Here is a 27,768-nt window from a genome sequence, read left to right on the forward strand (position 1 = left end):
GGGTTTTTTTTCTCTTGGATAATTCATTGTTTTGTAGACCCTGGAAGACATAGCCTGAGGGCTGAGATAAGAACTCTCTTATGCCCTTTCCAAAATCTTCCCATTCGAGCACCTGAACATGGGCTGTTGTTCATCTTTGTGAACCCTGGACCCTGGCCAGATCTGCCGTGCCTGCCCAGCATTTGCTCTTTGGACTCTCCACCACTGGTACCCCAGCTGGTACCAGCTGGTACCCCAGCTTCTGCTATTTTTAACGTACCTGTTGAATGAAGGAATAAATCCTTTCAGCCCTGAAACTTGGAGCAGCTTCCTTGTGTGCAGGAGGAGGGATGTGGTGGTGACCTTCTTCGTTCATGAAGAGAAAGAAGTAGAGATTATGCCGCCAGCAGGGAGAGGAGCAGGCACAGCCTCCCTTCCCCTTTCTAGCTGTTTCACTTCCTGAGACACTTGGCATGAAAAATGGGCACCGGGTCTGGCCAGTGCCCTACAATTCACATGTGTTTCTGGGTCTGTAGAGAGCATCATATACTTTTCCTGTAGAGACCAAAGAGATGAGTTTGTGTTTTGGTGCCAAAATAAATCCAGAGATAGCAATGTGAATGCATTAGTATTTATGTGGGATTTTTTTTTTTAAGGTTAATAAAGTATGTACTGAAAATAAAATAAAAAAAACCAAACCACTGATGGCTTGGGAAAAAAATACAACTCTTTTTTTGTGTCTTTCCCATGCCTTACCCTCAAGGAAGGTTTGGGCAGGACATTGACTAGGACCTTATTTTCATTTCCATCAGGAATGTTTTTTAGCTGGCACACAAACTACATGTGTAAATAGTTCAGGAGCTTGGGAAGCTGCTCTACTATTTCCTCCTATAACTAACAATGGAAACCCTTTGAGAACTGTACAAGCCTCAGCGGACATTCACATGTCTCCTGACATGCAGGATTAGCTGCCCTGCTCAAATATTTATCCTGACAGCGCTTCTCCCTGAGGAGCAGCTGCCTGCCTGCTCTGCAAGGCAGCCCAGCTGTGGGGGAGAAAGGGAGGAGAGGCTGGAGCTGCCAGCGCTGGGGTGCCCACAGAGCCGGGCCATGAGGAGAAAAGCTGATTTACAAGTATGGCTTGGGCTGATCTGAGTTTGTTCTGTCACAGGGAATTCAGCATCAAACTGAAAAGAGCATAGCTGCAGCACTGTGTGCAGAATCAGCCAATTCCAGCATGTAATAGGTTAGCTCGGTGCAGTTGAGCTTCTTTGCCTTGCTCGGTGGGCCCCCAATTTGTCTTCATTTTTATTCCTTCACTTTGCCTGCTTTTTGCAGCCTGTCCCTTTCTGGATTGATTGCACAGAGCCTGCCCCACAGAGCTAGGCAGAACACAGACTGAACCTGTTCAGTGTGTGCAGATATTTTTAAATGATCTGTTAACCAGAAATGTGGAAACTCAGGCTGTTGTTGATGACAAATATTCAACTTTAAAAATTCTGAGAATTCCTAGTTTCACAGTTCAGAGATGTGTGCTTTGGAATACAAGCACTTTATGGCATCTTTTCTGTATTTAAGGCATGTTAGAAAAAAATAGGATAGAGACAACTACCTGCATTAATCAGTTTTGAAAACGGGACCTAGTCTTAAACCTGCATGTAAATTTCTTCATATATGATGTCTCCTATTATAGCTCAGAGAAACTTTATGAATTAGTTTGGAAGCAGAGCACAGCTGAAACAGAAACAGTGGCACACTGTGGGGAACATGGTATAGCTGCCATTGTACAGAGCATTCCTGCCCTTCCAACAGTGACCTCAGTGTTGCACGTGCTATTACTGAAGTGAGTATGCAGGACAAGATGAATTCTGTCTCATTGGAAATACCTCCATCATCCTGGGAGAGGTTCCTTAGTTTTTTGAGAATGTGCTTTTGCTGGTGGTGCTCCAGGAGGAACATTTTTGAGTGCCACTTTTGTCTGAAAATCAATTTGAAGAGAAGCAAAAATGTCCCAAATTTGCAATAGCTGAGCAGCTGACCAGCAGAGAAGAGAGGAACCTCACAAGACTGCATTGGTGGTGGGTGGGTGGTTCCTCTGCAAGGACTGTCACAGCTCCTGGCCTCAGGCTTCCAGCTGGGAACTTCACCACACCTTTGAGCATGGCTAATCCCAGGACCTGTGCATGCCATGCTGCCTGCCGCTCCCAGCAGGGAGATGTCTGTGCCTCAGTGTGCCCGAGTTGCCAGCAATAGCAAACAGAGCTCCAAGCAAAATCCATCAGTGTTTTTGGAGCACTGTTGTTTTGAAGAAGGCAGCTTCCTTCCAAAACCCAAGTTGTCATATAATATTCCTATTCTTTTTACCCATCTATTTATTTATTTGAATGAAGAGACAAAAACTGAAAGTTTGACTGAAACAGAGGACTCCTCTCTGCAACGTCCATGTCCAAAGAACAATGAAACAGGACAATGTGCAAAAATCTTCCTGCCAAAAGGTGAACTCCCAGATCTGATGTGGATCTGGAACTAAAACCCAATTACTAGGAATGACCAAAACCCAGCCCTGGCTTTGATGGATTTTATTGCAGTAACTCCACCAAGCCCAGTAGGGAGTATTGAGAATCCTGGCCCAAAACAAGCATCAGTAACCAGTACCTCTGACATTTTGTCTAAGACCTTGTATCCAGTTAGAATGCATGGTTATATCAATTTATGGGTTTATAACTCATACTTTTCCATCTCTTAAGACAATGGATTTACATGGCATATTTCACAGACAGGAAGATTATTTTTCTCACCAAAGAGATGTGTGCAGTATGTAGAGGTCACTGAATATACAACTAAATTACATTTCCGTTCAGGGTGGTATTAGAATGGCACCAGATAGCAGAGCAGGTTTAGTTCAGAAAATGAATGATGCTTTATGTAATCAAATCTGCAAGGGAGATTTGGCAAGGAGGATGCATACAGACAAACTATTGCTGAGTCTGGACATGGCATTAAAAACGTTAGTTCTCAAGTTGTAGAGGATCACTAAAAACCAGCAGGAGAGGAAAAGGGCAGATCACCTCTATTTATTGAAATCAGAGCCAATACTAGCAGAGACACAGATTCCCATACTCAGTAGTCAAAACTCCTATTTATGCATAGGAGTTAGTGCTACTGTCTTTGTGGTCTTATGGCTACTTATGCATGCAGGGATCAGTGCTGCAGTGCAAGGTCTAGCCTCACTTAAGTGAATTTTTTAGGGAAAGGCAGTGAAGGCACATTGTTGTCCTGGAGAACTGAGTCCTACTCTAGCAGGAGTGGTGCTCCTAGCAGCAGGCCCTTCTCAGGCTGAAGAGGTGTGCTGATTGATTTGCACACATGTGAGCATTCATCCAGCCACCTAAAATGACATTTTCATGTGTTATATCACCAGAATGTCTTCCTCAGGGAGGAACATTCCTCCCACTCCTTCCAAACCCAACATTTTCTATCAATCAGCTTAATTATACTCTAACCACAATTTTGAAGTTTCATTCTCTAAAGCTCAGATAATGTTCTCCAGGTGATTCCAACAAAATACACCATATAAAACCAATGGGTAATCCTGCAGAAGTATGTCTCTCCTATTTCCCAAGACTGGGGACCATTATTAACATCAGACCAGTCTTTGCCAGCTCACACACAGCATTCCCAGTCCTGCACTGGTCACATTTTTTATCTCTGCAATGTGAAGAGAAAAGGCACATTTCAAATGAATGCTGTGTGTTCCCCTTGCAGTACCAGAAGAAGAATGGATGTGCTAGTCCTCTGGACTTCCTCACTTCTTACAGGCTGGAGAGGGAATGGGGTGTCTTTGGGCTGCGAGAGAAAACTGAACCTGGAATGGCCTCAGACAGCCGGCACTGCTCATTATTATCCCTCTGAAAGGCTGCCAGGAGAGGTTTAGCAGCCTCCACCCTTGGAGGTTTTCCACATCCAAATAGACAGAGCCATGAGTAAATGATCTCAGAAGGAACCCTGCATGAGCTGGGCTTGGACTAGAGACCTCCTGGGCCCTCTTCCAGCCTCAGCTACCTTCTGATTCTGTGAAAGAAGCTATGTTTTGATGGGATACAGAAGAGACTTCAGAGAAACCTGTGTGCTATGTTCATAAGATTTCAAGGGGAAACACAAGCTTCAGTCTGCCCTGCCACGCAGCAGAGTAACATAATGAAATGGTCTGCTGCATCCACTTGTCACCCAGGTACTGCCTGACCTTCATCTTGAGGTATGTGACAAAGTGATTGAGCTAAAGTAAAGCGGTTTTTCAGTGTTTTACAGATAAATGCTCAAGAGTTTGGAGGGGCAGTTCTGGCTGCATTTGTAACCACTGAAGGCACGTGGTGCTCCAAGTCCAGGAGCCAAACAGAAATGCTTGGACTGGATTTGATTCGCTACTCCCACTGCTGCTTCAGTCCACGCATGGCTGCAGTGTCAGTGTGGTCTTTGGCAGCCTCCCCTAGTAGCTCTTGGGCTTCAGGACGTGCCTGAGCAAGGACAAATGGGAAAGAAAAACATTTACCAGGGCGCCACCAACACCACTGCTGCGGCTCTGGAGCTTTTGTCTTACCCTGGAGACCCTCACTTGTTAGCTTAAAAATCAAACACATCCCCTTGATACTATTAAGGGGGAGGGAATTTGGAGATTTGAACTATCTTGTCCTTAAATGCCATGACACAGCAATAAGACAAGGTGCATACTTCAGGGAAAAGTACATTATAGTTTGGGCTTTCCCATGGAAAGAAAGAGTGCTGAATATGTAGCAGCATTTTAGCACTTTATAGCATCTCCTTCCCTCTTCAGAGTGCAGGTACTGATTGTGAATTTTTCATGCAATGATTTTCTAGGCAAAATGCATTAGAAATTTTGAAGAACTCTGCTTTCTCCATCTCAGAAAATACATGTATTTGGGGCTCTGCCCTTCGGATTTCAGAAATTCCTGCAATAGAGATTTAAAGACAAGTTAAAAATAACACTGCATTTCCAGCAGCAAGACTTTAAGAATCAGATGTCACCCTACCCGACCTCAATTAAGTCTGGCTGAATCAGCTGGATGGGATCAAGCAGGGTGTGAAAATCTGTATTCTAGCAGTGGGCAGAGAAACGAAGGCCAGTTGGAAATTTCAGTGTGAAGCTGGTTCAGTATGAAGAGGAGAATTTCAAGTGTGAATGCGTGTATGTGTTCCTGCATGTGCTGGGGAAAGTTGGCTTGGCAAGGGAGACAGAGGAGAGCTTTGTGTTCAGTGCTTCCTCTGACACAGCTCAGCCTGTTCCCTATCTCCCAGTTTCACTTCTGAATGTGCAGGAACATGCGGTGGCTCCTTGTTCCCACCATCTTCATCATCCCTTATACTCAACAGGTAAGTCCATTAAATAAAAGATTTTCCCTTTCCTCACCTTGTCCCGGTTAAAAGTTTTTATTTGCTTTATGACAAATTAAATTTCAGAGAAGTAAATTCCTCATAAAGAATAAGGAGCCATTCCCTACTCCTCAGTAAATTTCATTTGCAGTTTATTTGCTGCATCGGTTATGTTTTGGTAATTTTTTTTCTCTCTGTGCATTGGTATGCCTTAGTGGGAAGAAAAAAGTGTTAGGGAAGCTTAAATTGTCACTGACCTTGCTTTGTTTTTTTCTTTTTTTTTTTTTAAACAAGAAAAAATTAATACCTGATGCAGTAAGAAAGTAAACATCTTACTCATGCTCATCTTCCATATATACATGTATGCATGTGTTTGCAAATATATATAAACACACGCAGCAGTCTGACTTCAGCCTCGTTTTACAAACAAGAAAAGAACCTGGGCTGTGCTCTACTTCGTCTCTTATGAGACAATTTTAAGTGATAGCTTTTTCTAAAGATATTTGTGTCAAAGGCCAATTTCATTACTTACTAACCTAATTTTGAAAGTCTACTTTATGTGTATACAGTGTATTTTTCCTTTACAATTAAGATGAATGTCAACAGAATTTTCAAATGGCTGTCTGCCTCCCCTTTCTGCCTATTTAAAGCTAGTCTAAGATAATCAAACATTAGTGATAATACATTGCCTATTTTGATATTTGCTTATTTATGCCATACTGAACCTTGTTCAATCTTTAAAACATGGGAAAACAAACAAAACATGAAGGGTTCTTACACAGTGGTCTCATTTTCTGATTTGCCTAGAGGATCAGGAAAAGTTTGCAAGGGGTTTGTGTGATGTGAATAGCTTTGGTATAGAAACCTGAGGAAGCACAAATTAGAAAAATATTTAATTTGTAAACTGTACAAGCAAACTTTACATTTTCATTGTAACTTAATAGATATGTGAAGATTTTTCATGTCAGCTGAAGTTCTCAGTAATTCCACAGTTAAAACTGTCAGATATTCACCTGATGGTGTTTTTCTTACTTTCTAAGGACTTTTTTGTCTCCCACCTTTCAGCAGACATCTCTCCCTAAAAAAAGGAGAGAAAACTCCCCTAAGTAGAAGTCAGTAGGTTTAAAGCATGTTTCAATTTAACAAATTAAACATATTGGTTGAAGCTCATAAGATTATTTCCTGCTACACATACCCATTTTGAAACGATACCTGATTCAAGCCACATAACCTCATATTGCTGGCATATGGCCAAATTCCTGATGATAATAATAACAAAAATAATAACAATAATATTCTTCTTCTAAAGAAAGAAGCAGCAAGGAACTGTTTCCTAAAGCAAATGCATTGTCTTAAACACTGCTAAATGTACAGGAACCTGCTTGTCTTGTTTCCAGAACAATTCTTTAAGAACCCTTATATTCCAATGCACACATTCATCAAATTAACATTATGGTTTATAAGAAAGGCTTAGCTGCCCTAAAAAGTGTACTTGAGTTAATTGTTTCTGTATTATTGCTGAATTTAGGTAGAAAGGATTAGAAGAAATCCTTTAACAAATGACACATTTATGAAACTATCTTCTTCATACTGCATGAAATACCCCATGACATTGTTTAACATCCATCTACTGTGTGAATTGCTTATGTAAATTAATATCTAGCTTAAAAATCATTCAGCCAAAGGAACTTGAAAGCTACTATTTTGGAACTTCATTAGTGGCTGCAGATTAAGATATCATAAGTATAGTTGTAAATGACCATGAAAAATGGAAATTAGGGGTAGAAAAAAGGCTTTTAAAAGGTCATTTACTACTGCATTCAATTAAGCCAGCTCAATTATGCGGCAAGAGCTTTCCTGGGCTATGACATATGAAATGCTGAATTCTGCAGAGACTTCCAGTTTGGAAATTGAGCAGCAAGGAACCCCAGCTGAATGAACCCTTTCCCTCAGCATCTCTGCTGGAGGTGATTTCTACATCAGTAGACCCTTGCAGTTTGCAGGAACAGACAGAAACTGATAGGCTGGACTTCACATGCCCAGAAAAAAAATATAGGATATATGTTCTGGGCATTTTTTTGCAAGCTTGATGGTGATACTGGCACCTGATGAGGGGCTTGGTCTTCTTTCCCTTTTGCTCTTTGGGCAGTCAGAGCTGTGTGATGAGAGTGGTTTCCAGGCCCTGTGCTGTTTAGTGGCCAAGTGCTGTGCAAGCCCCCACTTAACTACAGAACCGGTCATCCGTGGAGAATAACTGTACCACAATCTGCATTTCTGCTGAAATCAGCAGCATGAAAACATTGAATGCTAAGATCTAAACTGCTAGGTTTTAGGTTGTAGCTCTTAAAAAATGCAGATAGACTATAGCTATCTCAAGTAGATCCTTTCACACTGTGCTAACTTAATCTGCCCCAATACCTCACAAAAATAAGCCCATCAAGAATTAGTTTGTCCTTCCTTTACTTAAAAGAAAAAAATAAAAAAAGGAAAAAAGAGAAAAAGACACGAATTCTGAGACAGAATGTGTAAACCAGTAAATTCTGGCTAGATCTTAGCTTCCTGCTGCTGATACAAATCTCTTTAATGAGACGTGTTTTTGCTCTGTAAGCTCTGGATTCAATGAAGGCTTAGTCATGCAAATAAATGCACTCTTAGAAAGTGACCTATTAAACTCAGTACAGCTACTTGTCTACCTTACTAGGATTAATTTTTTGCATCTAGCACAATATTATAATACTATATAATAATAAATTATATAATTAAATATTAATAAAATAATATTAAATAATATATAAGTAAATATTATAATGCTCCTTCCCAAGCATCTACTCAAATTTTGGAGCAAAAGTAACATTTAAAAGAGGTTCCCTTTTTTATAAGGGTCTTGCCATCAGAACTGGCACACAGGACTGTGGCTGGCTATAAAACACTGTGAGGAATCAAAAGCTAATTAATTTGATAGAAGGTTTCTAGGAAGAAATACTTAACCACTAAAACCACCATCTACTTTAGAATACTTTTTAAAAAACTTCTGTTCAGTTTTGTTCTATAGAAGGCAAAGGAAAAACCAGTGAACTGTGTTTTGTACAAGCAGTAGGCCAGGCTCACTGGTGGAACACCTCAGTGTACCACACTGATGAAAATGGTCCTCTGCCTTCTACCTATACCTCATAGCCTCTCTCACCCTTTGATCTTGTGAAATGAGAAATGTTGAGCATTTTCATGCAACTTGTCAGTTTTTTCCATCTTGACTTCATTTTATGCTATTCCAGCTACAGATACTGCATTCAGTGCTCAAAATAGCCCGCTCTGTGTAAGTTTTTCCACAGCCCACCAGAGCAGCCTGGAGATAAACCTTCAGAAACGGGTGAAGCCCAGCGCAAGGAGGTTTGCCGCTGGCCGTGCCGCTGCCCGCCGGTGCCAGCCTGCACCCCCGGGGTCAGCCTGGTGAAGGACGGCTGTGGCTGCTGTAAGGTCTGTGCCAAGCAGGCAGGAGAGCCCTGCAATGAAGCAGATGTCTGTGATCCCCACAAAGGGCTCTACTGTGACTACTCGGAAGATGAGCCTAGGTATGAAACAGGCGTGTGTGCATGTAAGTTGCTCCTTCATGTTCCCTTCTTGAAATCCAAGAGGGTGGGGATCACCAGGTGAATGGTTTTGGGGGAAAACTCTGCTTGCAGGTGCTGCACAGCTCTGTGCTAAAGAATTCATCCTAATTTAGTCCTCCAACTGCTCAGTCAGAGAATCTGAGAGTAGGCCTGGGACTGTATTTCAACTTACCTGCATTAGTGAAACCAGGTCATTGCGCACAAGCCTGTTATTGGCAGGCATATTGATGTCCGATTTACAAAGCTGTGGATGTCATAAAGACTGACCACATTTTAGCACCCTGTTTAGCAAGACCCACGTGCTCTTCCCATGTTAGTAACTGCTGTTCACCATTTGCAGATCTGGTAGCTGTAGGATGTGAGCTCAATGGAGTTTATTACACCAACGGGCAGACCTTTCAGCCCAACCGGCTTTACAAGTGCCTGTGTGTCGGTGGTACGATCGGATGTACCCCTGCATTCACACCAAGATTAGCAGGAAGCCCCTGCGCCAGGGTACCAGGCAGAAGGAAGCCAGGACAATCCAGCTGTGGCCTGGGACAGCGCAAGCAACTTCAATCAACCAACTACAGGCTGATGTCAGGTGAGCCTGACTACACTGGTAAACTTTTCTGCACATGAGCCTTTCTGCCTTTAGTGTCCCTGGCTCCAGCAGCCAGGCAGGCAGCACACTGGCACTTGCCCAATTCTTGCTCAAGGCTTTTGCAAGAGTGACTGTTGTGTCCCACTTACCCCTCTTACTCTCAGGTCACAGACTCATTTCTCTAAACCTAATAAATGTGAAAGGCAGAAAGGCTTTTGGCTTCTGTCACCAGGGAATTGGCCAAAGCATCTTTCTGCAGAGGTCTGCAGCTCATCGGATCCGCCCAATTAGGGATGCTGCTGGACAGCCATTTTGCAGCCTGGGAACTGCCCCACTTTTTCCTACTTTGTGGTGTCAGCCACTCTTGGCTCTCACATACATATATTAACAAAACGCAGGTCTCTTCTTTCAATAGAAAGCAGAAAATGATAAAAATTGCCTTAGTGCCTTTCCTGCATTCACAAATTTTGGTCACTGCAAGAACAATACCCGCCCCAGTTCTTTATTCAGTCTGATCAAAAGCATTCATCGGCTTGTCCCTGCAGCTCTGCCAGGGTCAGTGGATATTCCCAATAAGTCCATTCTTGCTCTGCAGCTAGCACTAGTTCTCTTTTGCCCTCTAAGGCAGCGCCATTGCCAGAAGCAGCTATGCCAGCCCTTCCCTGGCCACAGCTGCTATGCTTGTGCCATCTCCTTCCCATGTGCAACTTTCCATGGTGAGAGTCATCTTTGTTACAGCTAATGCAGGTACCAGAAAGCAGAGCCATTCATTTGGTAGCAGACTGAATCAGCATCATGGATCAATGAAATAAAAGGATTGCAACACTTATCAGAAAAACTTTATCAAAGGCTGCTGAGTAGATGCACATCAATCAATCTGCAGGTAAATAGACCTGCTTACAAAACCTGAAGTCCATTTTGGAAGTCCATTTTGAAGTCCATTTCTCACATGTAAGCAGTGGTCACACAAGTAAGGCAAATTAAAAAAAAAATCAACCTTACTTCAAATTATGATTCTGGAATTTGGATCAGCTGTACAGCATAGTCTTCAGAGCAGACACCCAGCTGGCAAAGCACACTTTCTGTTGGGCTCAGTTCAGGGACCCAACACCCTGTCCCTGTGGTGGCTGTACGATGCTGCTCTTTGGGAGCCTTCTGAAGAAAAACACCAGGAAATTTTTTTTCCAAGTAAAGTCTTCCCCCTCCCAGTCCAGCAGAATTATCTTGTCAACTTGTCCATAAATTTCATGGATGGCTCAATGGGCTAATATGTATTTTGAAAAGTCCCTTTTCTGTTAGAGTGGATAGTAAGTGCTAAGTTTCATTTTACTCCTCTTGCTTTGTTTTCTGGCTTTCTATTTAATTTGATTTACCTAATTCAGATACACAGAGATGTAACTAGGTCATACTTTAAAAAATGTAACAAGTATAAACAACCATTTAACTTCCTTTTATTTGTTGCAGATCTGTGACAGGCTTTTAAAATGCTTACTTCAATGAAATCTTTAAATTGCTGTCTACTTTCTAAGTAGACAGCAGTTCTGGTAATTCCAGGTAATTCTGCATGTGCTCTTATACAAATGCACAGATTCCACACAGATTTTCTGTAGAACTTTTCCATTGCAATTTTGTTTCATTTTAAAGTATACTCCACCTAATCCAGCCCTCGGGCTTTTTAGTGGTATCAAAAAGTGATTGGATAATTTTATTCCTCAATACAAAACCTAAAGTCTTATCAATATCTACAAAGACACAAATATTAATGTTCTCAGCAGCCTTTATAAACTATGCTTGGCCTAAAATAAAAGAAAAATGTGGACATTTCATAAGAATTCCACAATTAGCTCTTTTCACACAACATTTCCATCACATGAAACTGGAAGGTCATATAATGCATGCAATTTCATAGTCCTTGGTAGGATCCGAGTATCCAGTATCACTGGATACTGGATAAGTATAACTGCAGCTCAGCTGAATTTTGTATAAATGTTATTTATGTCTCATTTCTAGGTTTACCTACAGAAGTACCTTCATGAACAGAAATCAAATAGTTATCCTTGTATTTTCAATTCAAACTTTTGGGGCTGCATAAATAAAATATTGCTGTCTTAGCTTACAGAAGCTTACCACTAGTTTTGAAGAAAAAGTGCCTCATACAGGCAACTCCCTGGACACCCTGTTCCAGGACCTGTGGCATAGGCATATCCAGCAGAGTGACCAACGACAACAGAAAATGTGAAATGAAGAAAGAAAAGAGATTATGCTTCATCCAGCCTTGTTTGACCAATATGTTGAAGAAAATAAAGGTATTTTCTAGCATAAAATTAGTTCCTAATAGAAAATGAAAATATTGGAACTAATGGAAAAATGGATGCATTAGCAAGTACTAATAAAACATTAACTTCTTTCTTTTTTATGGGTTCTAAAATAACTCTTCTATGTTTTCTACCATTAATGTTTGTGTTTCAATAGCAAACTATAGATGTGCAATTTCAAACAAAAGAATGTAATGTCCTGAAATAGAAGTGCTGCTAATGCTATCCTGATGCACAGTCACTCTGAAAGTATCTCCTGTTTGTTGACTGACAAAGGAAAAAACAGACAGCTTTCAGATTGAGTAACTTCCAAGATATTTCTAAGTAAATGTTGCAATTTTTTCTTACATGATATGCAATTAATGTTCAGGGTTTTCTTTGTTTTAATATTAAAGATTCCAAAGGGAAAAACATGCAAACCAACTTTCCAGCTTCCAACAGCAGAGAAGCTAGTTTTTTCTGGCTGCTCAACTACTCAAAGATATAAACTGACTTTCTGTGGAGCGTGTTTGGACAAGAGGTGCTGCATCCCTAATAAGTCCAAAATGATCACTGTACAGTTTGAGTGTCCCAACGAAGGCTTCTTCAGGTGGAAGATGATGTGGATAACGTCGTGTGTGTGCCAGAGGATTTGCAGTGCTCCAGGAGATATATTTTCCCAACTCAAACTCCTATGACAAATTACACCATTGACTGCAACACAGGGAGTGCAACAGCACATTCACACCCTGAAGAGTCAGCACAACTCCCTGCCACAGCAGTGTTTATCATGAAACTACAGAAGTGAATATTCACTCATTTATTAAATAGCACCTGTAAAACGCCAGAGGGCATATTTTTAAATGTAACTGTTTTTACATGAGGAGATACATTCCTGAGGATGTATCCGACACTAGCAGTGCTCAAACAAGAACTCTTGGTGACTGTGAAAGGTACAGCAAGAGGGCTTCATACCCCACTGTAACAAGCTTTTGCCTACAAATACAAATAGATGCTCCAACCTCTTGGGAAAAAATTGCCCTGTAATACTTCATCTATCATTCTTCATTCTTAAATTAATATTTTCTGCTATACATCTGAAATAGTAAAACACATCAATGCTGAAACATTGAAACAGAAGTTGCCAACTTCAATCTCAGACTGCTTTTTGCAACAGACAGTCTTTCTCTAGTGTCATGGATATAAATGCTGGATGTGCAAAGGAACAAGTAAGTGGGCAACTGCAGATAACAGACGCAAGACTTAAGAAAATTTATAGTTTTAGAACATTTTCTTAAAAATGCTCTCAACAAATGTTATCACAATACTTTATTGAATACTTCTGGGCTTACACATTCAAAATTGTGCTTACTTACATATCCACTCCAACTGCACTAGAAGGACTTCAAATTTCAAGAAATCAATCCATTCTGATCTGTACCAGCTCACTGGCAAGCAACTGGAAATAGCTGTACATTCTATTTTGGAAAAATTCTCACTGTAATATAAAAAGCTGCATGATACCCCAATAATTATAAATATTAAAACATCTATTTTATTTGCATTCTTTCAAGGTTATAAGTGTTTTTCTCCAAATGGTATTAACTTCATCATAAGTGCATGTTTTGCTCAGAGGTATTCTGTATTATCTCATTATCAAGTGCAACTCAGCATTCATTAATATGAATCATTAAAATATGAATTAATATTCCAAGCATAATACTTGAAACAAAATTTATTTTTTTAAATTTTCTGTTATTGCTGATTTTGGTATTAACGGAGAATCCTCTAATATAGTTAACTACAACACAGGAGCAGAAATACCAAAATGAGAAACATAGCTTAGAGCATTCTGAAATGTCTGCTGCAAAGTGTAAGAAAGCAGTTTCATTAGAGACTTGCTTTCATCTTTGAAAAGACTACATGGGCTTTTCTTCTCTTCGTAGTTGCTTGTTAAAAACTAAATCTAGCAATGGTAATCCTTCCTTGAAGCAAGACCAACCTTTAGTTTACTGGAAGTTGAAAGTCTGAGAAAATAATTACATTTTTGGCTGCTACATGCAACCTCTCCTCCTATTCTTCACAGCATATTGTGTGTCAATTTACTCCACAGTTAGGATTACTGTCCTTACTGATACCAGCCACAATTAGGTGCCTTCAAATCTTTCTCACAGGCATAGCTCCCCACCTAATGACCACTCATGAGGAAAGGAAGCTGTTCTGCTGGTCCCACTTTGGAATTACAATAGCCAGACAAGTTGGAAGTCATTCTGGTTAACTGAAGTGGCTGGATGTTTAGGGAAAGTGCTTATTTGTTGTTATTGTTTTTAAAATCAGTTCTTCCTTCTTTAAACAGCTATCTTCAGTCTTGAAGCATCTATTCTAGGCCCACCCTTTGTAGCATCCAATTCATTGTACTCTTCTATTAGGTCAGACAAAGAGGATACAGCTTCTGAAAAACAGCTTTGCTCCATCCCATCTATTTGCAGATAATGGTGAAGGTGAGCCTAAGAGGATAAAAAAAAAAAAAAATCAGTGTTATCCTTTTCTTGGTATTTGATTGCTTTGGCTCAGTAAATACCAGTTAGCCTGTACTGAAGGAGGGGGGGAGTGCAAGCAGTGTTGAAATGGCACTTAGAAATTTATATCACGACATCCCTTGTTTAAAACACTCGGCAAGTTTGGTAACAATCCCCTAGTGAATCACAGTCGATATTACTGACTTCCTAAAATCCATCTTTTCATATTGTGTTCTTGGGTACACCAGACCAGCTGTGGATTGGGTTTACATGGCAGGGTTTTGGCAGCAGGGGAGTGCAGGGCTGCAGGGGTGGCTTTTGTGAAAAGATAACAGGAGCTGCCCCCACGCTGAACAGAAGCATCCCAGCCAGCTCCACTGTGGACCTGCCACTGGCCACAGCTGAGCCCACTAGTGATGCTGGCAATGCCTCTGTGACAGCTGGGGGGTAAAAATGCTGCACAACAGCTGTGACAGAAGACTCAAGAAAATGTGAGAGAAACAGTCCTGCAGACACTAAGATCAGCAAAAAAGGAACAGAATTCTGAGGCTGGGAAGAAGGCAGTGGAGTGGGGGTGAAAGTGTTTTCAGGTTTTTTTTTTTATTTTTTGCCATCCTACTCTACTATTATTGGCAATAAATTAAACTAATTTTCCAAATGCCAAGTCTGTTTAGCCCATGACAATAACTGGTGGTTGTTCTCCCTGTCTTGATCTTGACCCACCAGTTTTTCACTGTACTTTTCTCCTGTCCTGCTGAGGAACTGAAGTGAGAGAAAGCTCGGTGGACTACAAGGTTTAGATTAGATATTTGGAAGAAATTCTTTACTGTGCACTGGAACAAGATGCCCAAAGAACCTGTGGATGCTCCATCCCTGCAAGTGTTCTTGGCCAGGTTGGATGGGGCTTTGAGTCACCTGGTCACACTAATAAAACCCTTGGGCTGTTAATTACAAACAGTCTGTTCACAACACTAAGATCTGGGTTTCAATATTGCAAGATGCTAGTGATTAGTGACTATGGACATGATAATGATAAGAATTGTACCTTTTTCTTGTAGAGCTTCACAAATCTGTCTTTGAGTTCAATGAAAGTTGGTTTTACACAGGTGTTGTTTGCTAAAGCCAGAAGGGAATGGGAATGACCCACAGGAGGTACTGAACACAAACCAGTTTTCCAGCCCTCTTGATTCCAGGAGACAAAGTGCAGAGACGGCTTCAACCTGTGATAAAAAAATGTCATTAACTAAGAAGTATAAAGAACACAAAGACTAACAACTAACAGTTTCAACTAACAGTCTGAAAGATTAACACTTAAGCACTCAGGATTAAGGAGGACAGTTTTAACTATCACTGTGAATAAGATACTTTAGACTTCAGACTAAACCACTTTGTCTCTATGTTAAATTTAAATTGAAAACATCAATTGTGTTATGTTAATTTAATGTATCAGGATTTGAAAAGTGAAGTTACAAGTACCTGTTTCTATAAAAGGGACTGGAAGCACTCTGAGATTTAATAAAAGGGCAGATTAATAGAGGGTAATCGGTCTACCTGTAGTTTTGAAACAAGTAAAATACTTTAGATTCCCAGAAATTTTCCCCATGCACCCCTGTCTGCCTATAAATTCCATTTTGCCTGCCTTTCCTGTTACATCTATGTAGCTCAATACTGTTAAAGAAAATGGGTGTTAACACAACACAGAGTTGTTAAAATAAAGATTATTTCCTACCTATGTGAAAGTAACCATGGAAAGAGAAGGGCCTTCTGTTCAGCAAAAACAAACTTCTACTACACAACTCATTACTCCAACATCCTTTGCTGTTGGGAGACCCCTGAAAGGGTGGACTTTGCTTTTTTTTACAATTTTGAGGAAGATAGGAGTAGCAGCTCCCTTTATTTGAAAATCCAGGAATAACTTTTTTTCACACATTACATAAGTTAGTTATGTTTTCTTCCCTTCTGTTACATGGCTTTGCAAGGGTCTTCAGGGTGAGAGAGATAGATGAGAATCTTGCTTCATGATCAGAAGGCTGGATTTATTAATTTATGATATATAATACATTATGACTATACTAATAGGAATAAAGAGAAAAGTTCAGAAGCTGCTAAGCTAAGAATAGAGTAGGAATAGAATACAAGGGAGCTCTCTGTGAATCTGTCCCAGAGAGCTTGGCCCTGATTGGCCCTTAATTGTAAACATGGAACATGCGCCAATCATAAGTGCACTTGCTACATTCCACAGCAGCAGATAACAATTGTTTACATTCTTCTTCTGGGGCCTCAGCTTCCCAGAAGAGGAAAAATCCAAAAGAAAGCATTTTTATGAAAAAATGTCAGTGACACCTTTCTAAAATTAAGAAAAGGAAGTTGGAGTAAACTGCTTTGGTATTGAAACTGTTCAAATGAAAAGCTGGAATGCTCTGGACAACTGCCAATTTCTGTACAAATCCCATGACTACTCTGTGTGGCATTACAAACCTTTCAATATTTCTGCGAAGGTCTGAAACCTGCACATTTCCTCGAACAAGAAGTGCACAGGCCAGGTAGAGGCTGTGCTTTGGATCTGCTTGAATTAGTTGATGATCTCTGCTAAACGCATCTGAGAACATCTGATCCAGCCTGGGTGAAAAGAAAACAGTTATCTACTCTTACTAAAGTAGGATACAAAGGTTCTTCAGAATGCCCCCCTTCAGGGTTTAAAAGTTCATAAAATCCTGGATCAAGGTACATTTAACCCACAATCATAAATGATAGGAAAGATTCAAACCTTTAAATGTACATATGTTGGTAATAGAGTTTTTAAAAACACACTAGATCCATTTTTTCCTCAACCACAAGTTACAAGCTGCTGTTGAAACAGAGAAGCTGCCTTTATAAAGGCAATTTGAGGCCAATGGTTATAAAGTCTAAAAATTATGTAAAGGGATTTAACTACTTGGGGTTCTGGTTATGTGGCAATTTGAGTGGACAATCTCACTGGGAAGGATCTGACAAGGGATATCAAAGTGCTGACCCTTACAGAACTGATTATCTGCCTGTTACACTTCATTATTTAAAAGGATCAACGAGTCATAGAACTGTATTAATTTTGATTAATGATTTGGGAAAAGACAGGCTATATCTACTTGCCTAGTCTACTTATTCTAATTTTATCACACATGACTACTTTAAAAGATGACACTGCAGATCATATTCTTTCTCTCTTTACTTCTGTAACCAAGCTTCACTGTACTGTGGGATACCAAAGATGGTGTTCTGTGGACTCACAACATCTAAGCTATTCTTTCCACTTGTTCCAAATACTGTACATTTATAATCTCTATTTCTTTTTTTCTTATATCATCTCTGCCACAACCTGCTGATTACAAAAAAAAAATAAAGGGGACAAAAATATTGTCTGTTCCCACTTCATTCTGAAACATCTTTGACCACCTCTTCATAGTCAGCTACCTTCCCCCCAGCCCTATACCATATCCTCAATGTATGTTCTCAACAGATCTGACTGTCACAACTTGGAAAATAAGTGTGGTCCTGCCTTCTTCTCCACTTTGCATAATTCCATCATTTACCCTTAGCTGTCTCTACCACTATTTGTCTCTATCTCACTCTTGCTGACTGAACATAATCCACCAAACCCAGTAAAATCTATTTTTACTGGTAATTTTTCTGCTATGTCAATGGGATAAATATCTCACAAATTTTGACACATCAGCTTATCATTACAACAAGATGTAGGCTCACTGCCCTCACTGCATCTCCAGACTGAAGTAAGATAAATACTGAAGTATTTCCCCAAAGAGCCTAATTAATCCCTTGTTTGTCTTTAGAGTATTTTGTCAGTCAACTGCAAGCTGTTACTCAAAAAAACTTGTGGTGTGGGTTCTAAGTAATACATTTTCCCAACAGAAACACTTCCAGCAGAGATTAAAGGCATGTCAAGTTTACTGGCTCAACCATTACATAAAAAAGGGACAGCAGATGTTCCATAAATCAGCAGGACGAATTTGAAAATGTGGCAGATATACAAGTTTCAGAACTTCCACCCTTAGTTTGGCTACGGAATAGAATTTTTAGATGAAAAGTATGGAAAAATCAGAAATTAAGGTTTAAATGTGAAACTCCAATAATATTTTTTCTTACCTTCTAGATGGAACATTAACATCTGCCAGTGTATACAGAGGAGTCAAACTTGAAACCAAATAATGAAGTCGAGGAAATGGAACCAAATTCATGCTGATTTCATTAAGATCCATGTTTAGGGAACCTTCAAATCTAGCAGAGCTGAAAAATTAACAAATTGCTATGAAACTGATACAAACTAAGTACATCACTTCTATAAGAAAGTGAAATCTATTTTCCAGCTGTTCTATACAATAAAACAGTAAAACAACGCAGCATTCAAGCAAGTGTTCAAGTATTATCACAAAACTTGCACATCTGTCAGTAACAGTGCTATGTCTTACTTCTACTTCTCATTAAAGAAGAGTAAGTTACCAAGAGTGATTCCTTCTTTCCCAACTGGAGTCTTTAGCATTGATTTATTATCATTAATAATGTTTAATACCACTTAATACTGGTTAATTAATACCAGCTGGTTAATACCAGTTAATTATTACCACTTTTACTAAACAGGCTATAGTAAAACACATGTGACTTAGCATTCCTGACAAGCTGTTTAAAAGAAAAACAGGCCAACCAGAAGTATAAAGTATATTTCTGGCAGCAATAGACAGTTTATGAGCACAAATGATCTGACAATATTTACAAAATAATGCCTAGAAAGGCAAACCTCTGTGGGTTACATTAGGCACTTGTAAAAGACAATTTCCTTCTGCCCATAAACTTACCTCAGGTTTAAGATTACCACGGCTAAAGCAGCACCACTACAATCTGAATACTTCCAAGTACTTTAGCATTCAGTAACCACTTCTTATAAAGACTCATATTGTAATATGAGTAATGAATGTAATTAATACTACTCAAGTTGATGCAGGCCTGCATATTTACAGCACCCACCACCTCCAGCAATCCTACTTTGCTACAGAGGAATAACCTGTAACTTTACCTGGTCAGGTTCAGCAGCAAGTTGGCTACGATGTTATTCATTGCATCAAATGGCTTCTCAGGTACTGTTTTTGCACTGCCTGCACTTGATGTTACCAAGCTGTTTTGCTTCACAGCTGATCCTAACTTCCCAGAATTGATCATCTGATGAATTTTATTAACTATCTCAAACAGAGACTTTAAAAGAGACGAAAAAAAAAAAGCACAGAAGTAGTCTTGAGTACAGAACTTTGAAATTCAGTACCACACATTTCATTTCTAATAATCTTGAAAGCTCAGACACTGTAATGTTAGGTTAAAGATTATACCTTGATACATCTAAGTCCAACTTTTGAGCAATTCCAGTTGATTGAAGTGTTTCTTAGTCTGTGCCTTACATATCACAAATATATACACAGCTTGACTCAGAAGTTTGAATTTTATTCAATTATTCAAAATGCTTTTGAAAATTTAAAAAGCAGTTTTAGAAGAGAACACCTGTGAAGCAAAAAATGTAGTCTCTAACTAAATTTCATTTTCTCTTGTTTTTTTCATAAACAAACAGCAAGACAGCCACTGAAGCTAGATTCAAATGAGTCTAGCACTTTGCAAGGTCAGCTATATCTATGATGCCCATACCACTAATCAGCACAGTTAAGCTTGCTGGAATCTGGAGAGATAAGAGGTCCTTGAAGCACCATACTAATACCATGCACAAATTGATTGTTAAAAGAATTGAAGACGCTATCTCAGTAAATAGAAGCTTTTCACTGTTTATCTTGAAATAGACATGATAAAATTTACTCTACCTTAGTTTGAAGGAGCAGAGCAACTTTTTAGTGATACCCATGTTCATTTCAAAAGCTTGCAAGTGACTTAGAAGTTACATGATTACTTAAAACCTGAAATTATGCTTTCAGATATTTTGTACGCAAATCAGTACTGAAATGGAAGAGACATTTCCACATTCTAATAAAAAAAATTACATAAATAGTATATTATTTCTTACTTCATTCTCTATTGGTAGCACACAGTCTGCATGTTCATTAAGTTCCTTCATAGCCAGAACACTGTTATATGGAGAAGTAATAACATCATCTTCACCAGAGGGATAAACTGAAGTAACAAATCTATATACTTCTGGGAATTCCTCCTCAAGCAAGTTTAGTACAAAAGTTCCAAGACCAGATCCTGTCCCTAATTATGAATGAAGACAGAATGAGAGAAGACAGGTTCCCCACATTATCTTTGGCTCTACGACTAATGTAGGAAACATACAACTTTTCAATTATATATATTAATGAATATTTTCTGAAGCATTTGGCAGACAGTAGAGGGTACTCAAATGTAATTAAGGCAGGAAGGTTTGTCCCAGACAGGAAATTAATTATGTAATAAAATTATTTCCCACAGTATGTCAGTCAGAATGAAGAATACAGTCTCAAAAATTTCTGCAAACCAAAATGCCCTATGATGTAACAAACACTTTTCTGACCTAGTATTTCTACTTCTTATTTTGAATTCTTCAATTTGAATTATGAAACACAACATTTGCTTAAAAGCATTGAACTGCCCCAAACAATACTATTTTCATTTTAGGCTTTCTTTATGAAATTTTCTCATTCTTCAGTAAAAACAGAACTGCCCCTTCCCCCAGCAGACAGGCTTTTTTCCTTATTAACACTAAGCACACAGCCCTGAGTTCAAAACAGTACTGAACTGTCGTCTGTTTCTGAATATTCAGCTACATTCTCAGTGACAGACAATTTAATCTATGAACAAGACAGCAGTTTTCAGAATAACAGAAACAGTACCTCCAGGGTATCCGAAATTAAGCCACAAAAAAGGCCTTTGACAAAATCCTTGCTTCATATTTAGAGCTATTTTCTGTGTCTTTTTCCACATCATAACCAGTTATAATACATGCTACTCTCAGATTTCTGGGGTAGGGAGGCTTAATGGCAATGCAATAATGACAAAACTTATACGACAAAGGATTCTTCCTTTCGGCTTATTAACTAGCTAGATCAGATTCAAGAAAATTATGAGGAGGAAAACAGAAAAACAAAGTTTTTCCAAAGTTAAGCAACATTAGAAGTCTCCTTCAAAGCCTTTTGGAAAACTCTTTCCCCACAATTAAAAAGATTATGACAATGCTGTCAGTGTTCAGAGGTCACTGACCCTTCTTCTGATCAGTAATACCTCAGTGTTTGTCTTTGGTACCTGTCTTGACCTACTCACTGCCTCACGTTTAGAATTTTAGCTGCATTTTTCTTCTGGGTAGCACATCAGAGCTCCTCAATGCTCTAATATAACTAGTGATAAATAATTACAGGTCCACTTAATTGTACTATGTTAATTTTTTAAATCTTCATTCTGAATGATGTAGATTATTATACTGATTTTATTTTCAAGATCCATGTATTTTCTTTTTTCATTTGTGGCTACTGCAGTCATACTCCCCATAAAAAGATTACTTACCACCTCCCATGGAATGAATTATAAAGAAACACTGTAGACAGTCACAATGTTCAGCAGTTTTTCTCAGCTTTTCCATTATGCGTTCCCGGTACTGACAGCCATATATCTTATGACCTACAGCCCTGAGGATATGAAAAGTACTTTAAAACCTCCCCCTAAAAAATCAAACTTTAAATTTTAAATCCTTTTATGTGACATTTTAGAGTTTAGGGTCCAAAGCTGGGTGCAACACCTCATCTGTGAGAGTTTCTAAGTTGTGACTACATATGAGCATTTGGGAGTCAGGACACAGTTTTAAATTGGAGGATGCAAACAGGTCTAAGTTCACAACTTTGGAGTATACACTTATTATTCTGCATTGAAAAGGAAATAAACTCCCATGCTGGATAATCCAATAGTAGTAATGAAAGCTACATAGTCCTTAACAATAAAGATATCCCTACGTAAGAAATGTACAGATAATCTTTCGAGTACTATGCAAGTCAGTTGCTACTAGTAACAAAAAACCCCAAACAGCTCATTTTCAACACACTTGTTTGCTAGATGGTAAAGTTGGTATATAGTAAAGATTGCTTTACTCTCCATATTGCACTCTTTTTTGGTACATTTGCTGGTGATTTGCTTTCCAATCTGTAGTGCACTGAACATTATTAGAGCACCTTAAGGTCTCTGTGAAAATTTGGAATTCATTATGTTAACCAATCTTTTTCTGAATTTTTCTTTTGGTAATGTAGTTTATACGCACGAAGTCAGACTCTGCTTAGAAATCAGAAGTGCATTTGTTCAGATATCTCATTTCCACAGTAGCTGCACAGTCTCAAGCTAGATTATAGCTTCGACTAAGCAATGAAAGCAGCTGAATGCCAAAGAAACAAAAATAAAAAGCGTGCTCTTTTGTAAAGAAAATAAAAAAAGAAGAAAAAAGAGAAAAACTGATATATCAGCAGAATTATTCTTCTGTAAAAGCATTTTCAAAGCCCTCCTCCAGGCAAGAGTGACTCCAAGTTTGCTGGTAAAATGCTGCAGCTCTCCAGGTGCAGAATGAAAGCTACGGTTTTCATTCCCCCTTTCAAATGCCATCTAATTAGTTCCTAAGAAATGTGTTCTAAAGAGGTTCTCACCAGTTGTTTCCTGAACCAGAAACATCTGTGATAAGCTGCTTGCTATCAAACACATCCCTCAATGGTCCCTGTAGAATTTCATTTACCACACCCTCCTCCATGTCAATCAACAGCGCCTTCAAGAATGGAAAGAATTTAAATTCAGTCAGTAAGCAAACCACCCTTAAAATAATCACACAAAGAAATATGAAATTATTGACAATACCAAAGGAATTCTGTTTTCACTCTGCTCCACAGAAACCTTTTCCCACCCTAGTTGTTAACTAGGAGACCAACTAGACTCACCTTAGCTGATTTGCTAGTTGTTTGATAGGACTGCATTTCAGATGAAATTTTGTTAAAATTTTATAATGTTTTGTCCCACTGCTTAGGAATAAAAAAATTAAAACATTTTTATGTTTCAAGTTTCCTTGCTTCTTAATCATTTAAAGTGGCTCAAAGAAACCCAACCCTTAGTTAATAATATCTGCAATCATTTTATTAAAATTCCAATATGAGTTACTCAACAAGACTGGCAGCAAACTGTACTTACTGCATTAATAAAAGTTAATATTAGAAATCTAACTTTCAAAGCAATACTTATACCTGCATGCAATTTTAAGAACTTCATGAAAATTCCCACACAGTTGGGCATAAATATTCAAAGTAAAAACAGTGACCTTTATAGATTGCCTTACTCGTGCTTTTAAAGAGCAGATTTTTCCTCTGTAAATATCAGGACCATTATCACCACTTCTGAAAAGAAAAAAACCCAGAAAAATCAAAGATCATATTTGCAGCATAAAATATATACTACAATAAAATTTTATCACTTATATATTGTGTTTGGAGGACTATGACAATGCAAACAAACAGAAACACCCTGAACATGCTGCTAATAGCTTATAATTCCTGAAAGTAATGCAATTACAGGACATGAACTCAACCAGAATTATCCTAAACATTACTTCAAGAAGCTGAAAGATAAGTGTAGAAGTTTACTCTCAGATACAGCCTCTGCTTAGTAGCAATGCTACAAGCACTGCCAGAACTGGAAAGGATTATCTTTTATCAGCATGTGATACCTGTATCCACATCAAACAATGGAAAAAAGCCACCCCTGAGCTTTTCAGTGGGAGCAGTACAACACTGTGCTTGTGCTCCAGGTGTGAAAGCTCTGTAACTGCACCAGCACAGTGCTGGGCTTGACTTATCCTGCTTATTATGATTTACCAGTTCAGAAATCCTGCTGGGCTAACATAGCTAAATCCTCCTTCTTTCCCAGGATTGGTTGTACTGAGCCAACATAGCAGACTATACATGATGTTACAATTTTCCCACTCGAATGATGAGACAATATAGTTTGGTCTGGCCAAACTATATTCAGCACAAGGAGAGGAAAAAGGCAGGGATACTGGAACACTGATCTTATTTCCTCTTCCATTACTTACCTAATCTGGGAGCTGGTCAAGGCTAAATTTAAAGTATCTCTTAAGACCATACTACATTTAGCCACCATTATATTCACAAAACATCAGCTGAAATTCAGCACCGATGTTCTGAGCCTACTGAGTCCCATCAAGGACAAGGGGAAGAGAGTACAGGGCTGCACTAGATTAGTCAAGAATTTTCCAATTTGTCACTCAAACATGGTCTCTAGGTGAGCAGCTCACAGCAGCCTCCAATACCCATGTGATTCCTCTAGCCTACACAACACCTGCAGGACTACACTATAGCACCAGTAAATCCTCCTAGAGAATTTCTCTTCAGAGACTAACACAATTCAAAGAGGAAATAAAACCAACCCCAAAACAATGTTTATTTTTCTGATCTACCATGTAATCTCATGAACTGGTTGATAAAAACTTACCTTGTATCTACATTCCTAAAGAAACTGCTTAAGGCTTCATCATAAATTCCTTTCTGAAAGGAAACAACACAAAATTATGTGTAATGTCAAAAATTCTCAGTGTTTTTTCATGGAATAATTTAAGTTGGCAGGGACCTCTGAAAGAGGTCAAACTTCACAACTTGGAACTGAGTGAACATCTCTGTAGAACCCAGCTAGTTCTAGTCATCTCCAAAAAGAACATTTCATTGAAATATCAGCTTGTTATTAAAAACTGAGAGAATGTAACTAAGAAATTAATTTTTCAGCACAAGATTAAGCAACTGTAGTAGTCTACTGAAGATCCCAATGCAATGATTAAATTGAAGAGCTGCTCTTCAGCTGACTCAGTTCATCACTGATACAACTCTCAGTTCATCATGAGTTCCAAGCCTGTGATACCAATGCCCATGGAGTCCTGCAAAGAGGACAGCCCAGTCACACTGATTCCTGAACTCCCTGCCAAGGGTTCAAGGGGTTCAATGGCAATTACTTACCCCAACATAAAACTAAAGAGATCTGACAAGTTTAAATACCTTAAGTGCTTTATAGTCACAGCAAGAAGAGTGTGATTTTGTTCAGGGTACTCAGTACAATCCCATGCCCTCCTCATGTTGCTATTTTGGTCAGTAAAACTGTACAGCAAGCCATGGCATAAGCCAACATGGAAAACAATGGTGGGCTTTGGGGGTGTCCTCTTTTGCTTTACTGCCAGTGGCAAAGTAGCAGCACTGAACAGCCCTCACCGTGTTGTTAACAGCCTCAGACCTGCTAATGCCTGGCTGTAGGCAGACACATGAGCTTTCAGGGTGCAAATGCTGAAGAAAGCTGGCCAGAATTAGTGATCACAGAATATTCTGAGTTGGAAGGGATCCAGAAGGAACACACAGTCCAACTCAGCCCTTCAAAAGACACCCCAAGAGTCGCACCATGTGCCCGACAGTGTTGTCCAAATGCTTTTTGGGCTCTGACAGTCTTGGTGCCGGGGAGTCTGCTCCAGTGGCCAACCACTCCCTGGGTGAAGAACCTTTTTCTAATATGTAACTTAAATGTTCCCTGACACAACTTCAGGCCATTCCTTCGGGTCCTGTCACTGGTCATGACAGAGATCAGTGTCTGTCCCTCCTCTTCCTGTCAGGAGAACATTGCAGACTGCCATGAGACCCTCAGTCTCCCCCAGGCTGAACAGACCAAGTGACCTCAGCTGCTCCTCATATGGCTTCACCTCAAGACACTTCACTATCCTCGTGGTCCTTCTCTGGACGTTCTCCAACAGCTTGATGTGGTTTTTTACATTATGGCACCCAAAACTGCCCCCAGCACTGGAGGTGAGGCCGCCCCAGTGCAGAGCAGAGCGGGACAATCCCCTCCCTTGCCCAGCTGGCCCTGCTGAGCCTGATGCCCCCAGGACACCGCTGGCCCTCCTGGCTGCCAGGGCACTGCTGACTCATGTTCCTCTTGCCATTGACCAGGACCCCCAGGTCCCTTTCCACAGCACTGCTTCCCAGCCTCTCATTCTCCAGTCTGTCCGTACATCCAGCGTTGCCCCATCGCAGATGCAGGATGCGCTAATCCCCGTTAAACTTCTCACGGCTGGTGACTGCCCACCCGGATTTAACGGGGTCCCTTGAGAGTTAAGAGCTAACCTTACGGTTTGTTTTCATGATTAGTGAAACGGCACAAGAAGCCGGGGGTGGTTGTGCCCACAGTGAAGCGCCCTTGGTTTAAGCAAACAAACCCAGCGCTCTGCAGCCACGGCGACGGACGCGGGCGGCAGCGCGGGCGGCTCGCCCGGGCCGGCGGGGCAGCGGCGCCCTTACCTTGTTGACGGCGGCGTGTTCCCGCAACGCCAGGTCCCAGAAACGGCATCCCACCTGGTTCCCGCACTGTCCCACTGCAAAGGGGAGAGACACGGCTCAGGCACGGGGAGGGGCCGGCGGGAGGCCCGGGCGCCACGACCCCCTTACCCTGCACCACCACCGACTGGGTCATGGCAGAGCCGCCGGCGCAGGCCTCTTTCGAAATCGGCGCCCGGAAGCCGCGCCCCCAAAGTTCCTGCGGTGGAACGTCCCAACCGGCGCTTCAGCTGCGGGCGCTCGCCGGCTGCCGGCCGCGAGTGGAACGTGCCATTAGGGAGCGGGGGGGGGAGAGCGGGGGGACAGCACGGGGGTGTGGTGAGGTTTTCATACACTCGGAGGGTCTGAGGGGGACGTGAGAGGGGCTGCGGGGTCTCGGCTGAGGCCCAGATACAGGAGGCCTGACAAAAACCCAACATAAAGTCTCTGTACAAGAGAACAAAAGTATTTCCATGCGCTACAGCTCATTATCCTTTATGGATAAAATGTTGCAATAATAAAGCGCTTTATTTTCCCCAAATACATAATTCAGAGAGATGGCGTGAAATGTGTGAAACGGTATGAAAATACAAACTAAAAATTAAATGAAAAAGCGGCCATTTGGAAATGCTGTAATGTACCCTCCCACCAGGCTTGCACATTAAGCTCAGTTTCATATTGTGCATATAATTGTTCACAGTGAAAAAACAAGGAGTGTAGAGATGCTGTTGTCTCAGCATGGCAAGACTGGTCCGCAACACAGCTTGGCAAAACAGCTGCAAAATCATAAAATCCTTTAGGTTGGAAAAGACCTTTAAGACCATCAAGTCCGACTGTTAATCCAGCACTGCCTAGTCCAGGACTAAAACAGTAAAGAATGTGGGACATGCAAAGCCTGCAGAAAGCTGTCTTGTGACACAGATGGCATTTCTGCTTCCTGTGGGAGGACAAAAGCGATTCCATGCAACCCAGTCCATTAAGTTTTATGGCTAAAACCTTCCAACAAAATACTCTTTTTCCAAATAGATTATTTGTAATGCTGGTGTACAA

General features: G+C 40.2%; 2 protein-coding genes across 2 annotated transcripts; one reads left to right on the forward strand and one right to left on the reverse strand.

The window, feature by feature from the left end:
- The first annotated feature begins 5,316 nt into the window (after nucleotides 1–5,316).
- On the forward strand, nucleotides 5,317–13,102 carry CCN6 (cellular communication network factor 6). The gene is made up of 5 exons (XM_063153338.1): nucleotides 5,317–5,367; nucleotides 8,686–8,959; nucleotides 9,316–9,558; nucleotides 11,671–11,864; nucleotides 12,269–13,102. Exons 1-5 carry the CDS (start codon nucleotides 5,317–5,319, stop codon nucleotides 12,548–12,550), a joined length of 1,044 nt encoding a protein of 347 aa, XP_063009408.1. The 3' UTR covers nucleotides 12,551–13,102.
- Nucleotides 13,103–13,166: 64 nt separating this feature from the next.
- Nucleotides 13,167–26,886, reverse strand: TUBE1 (tubulin epsilon 1). Its single transcript, XM_063151023.1, has 12 exons — nucleotides 26,851–26,886; nucleotides 26,704–26,777; nucleotides 24,866–24,918; nucleotides 23,694–23,751; nucleotides 23,017–23,132; nucleotides 21,896–22,017; nucleotides 20,424–20,611; nucleotides 19,437–19,612; nucleotides 18,512–18,652; nucleotides 16,850–16,990; nucleotides 15,417–15,591; nucleotides 13,167–14,359 (listed from the first exon to the last, which is right to left on the reverse strand). The coding sequence occupies exons 1-12, from the start codon at nucleotides 26,873–26,875 to the stop codon at nucleotides 14,201–14,203; spliced, it is 1,428 nt and encodes a 475-aa protein (XP_063007093.1). The 5' UTR covers nucleotides 26,876–26,886; the 3' UTR covers nucleotides 13,167–14,200.
- Between the last annotated feature and the right edge of the window lie 882 nt (nucleotides 26,887–27,768).

Source organism: Melospiza melodia, chromosome 3 (assembly GCF_035770615.1).
Source record: "Melospiza melodia melodia isolate bMelMel2 chromosome 3, bMelMel2.pri, whole genome shotgun sequence".
NCBI classification, from domain to species: Eukaryota; Metazoa; Chordata; class Aves; order Passeriformes; family Passerellidae; genus Melospiza; species Melospiza melodia.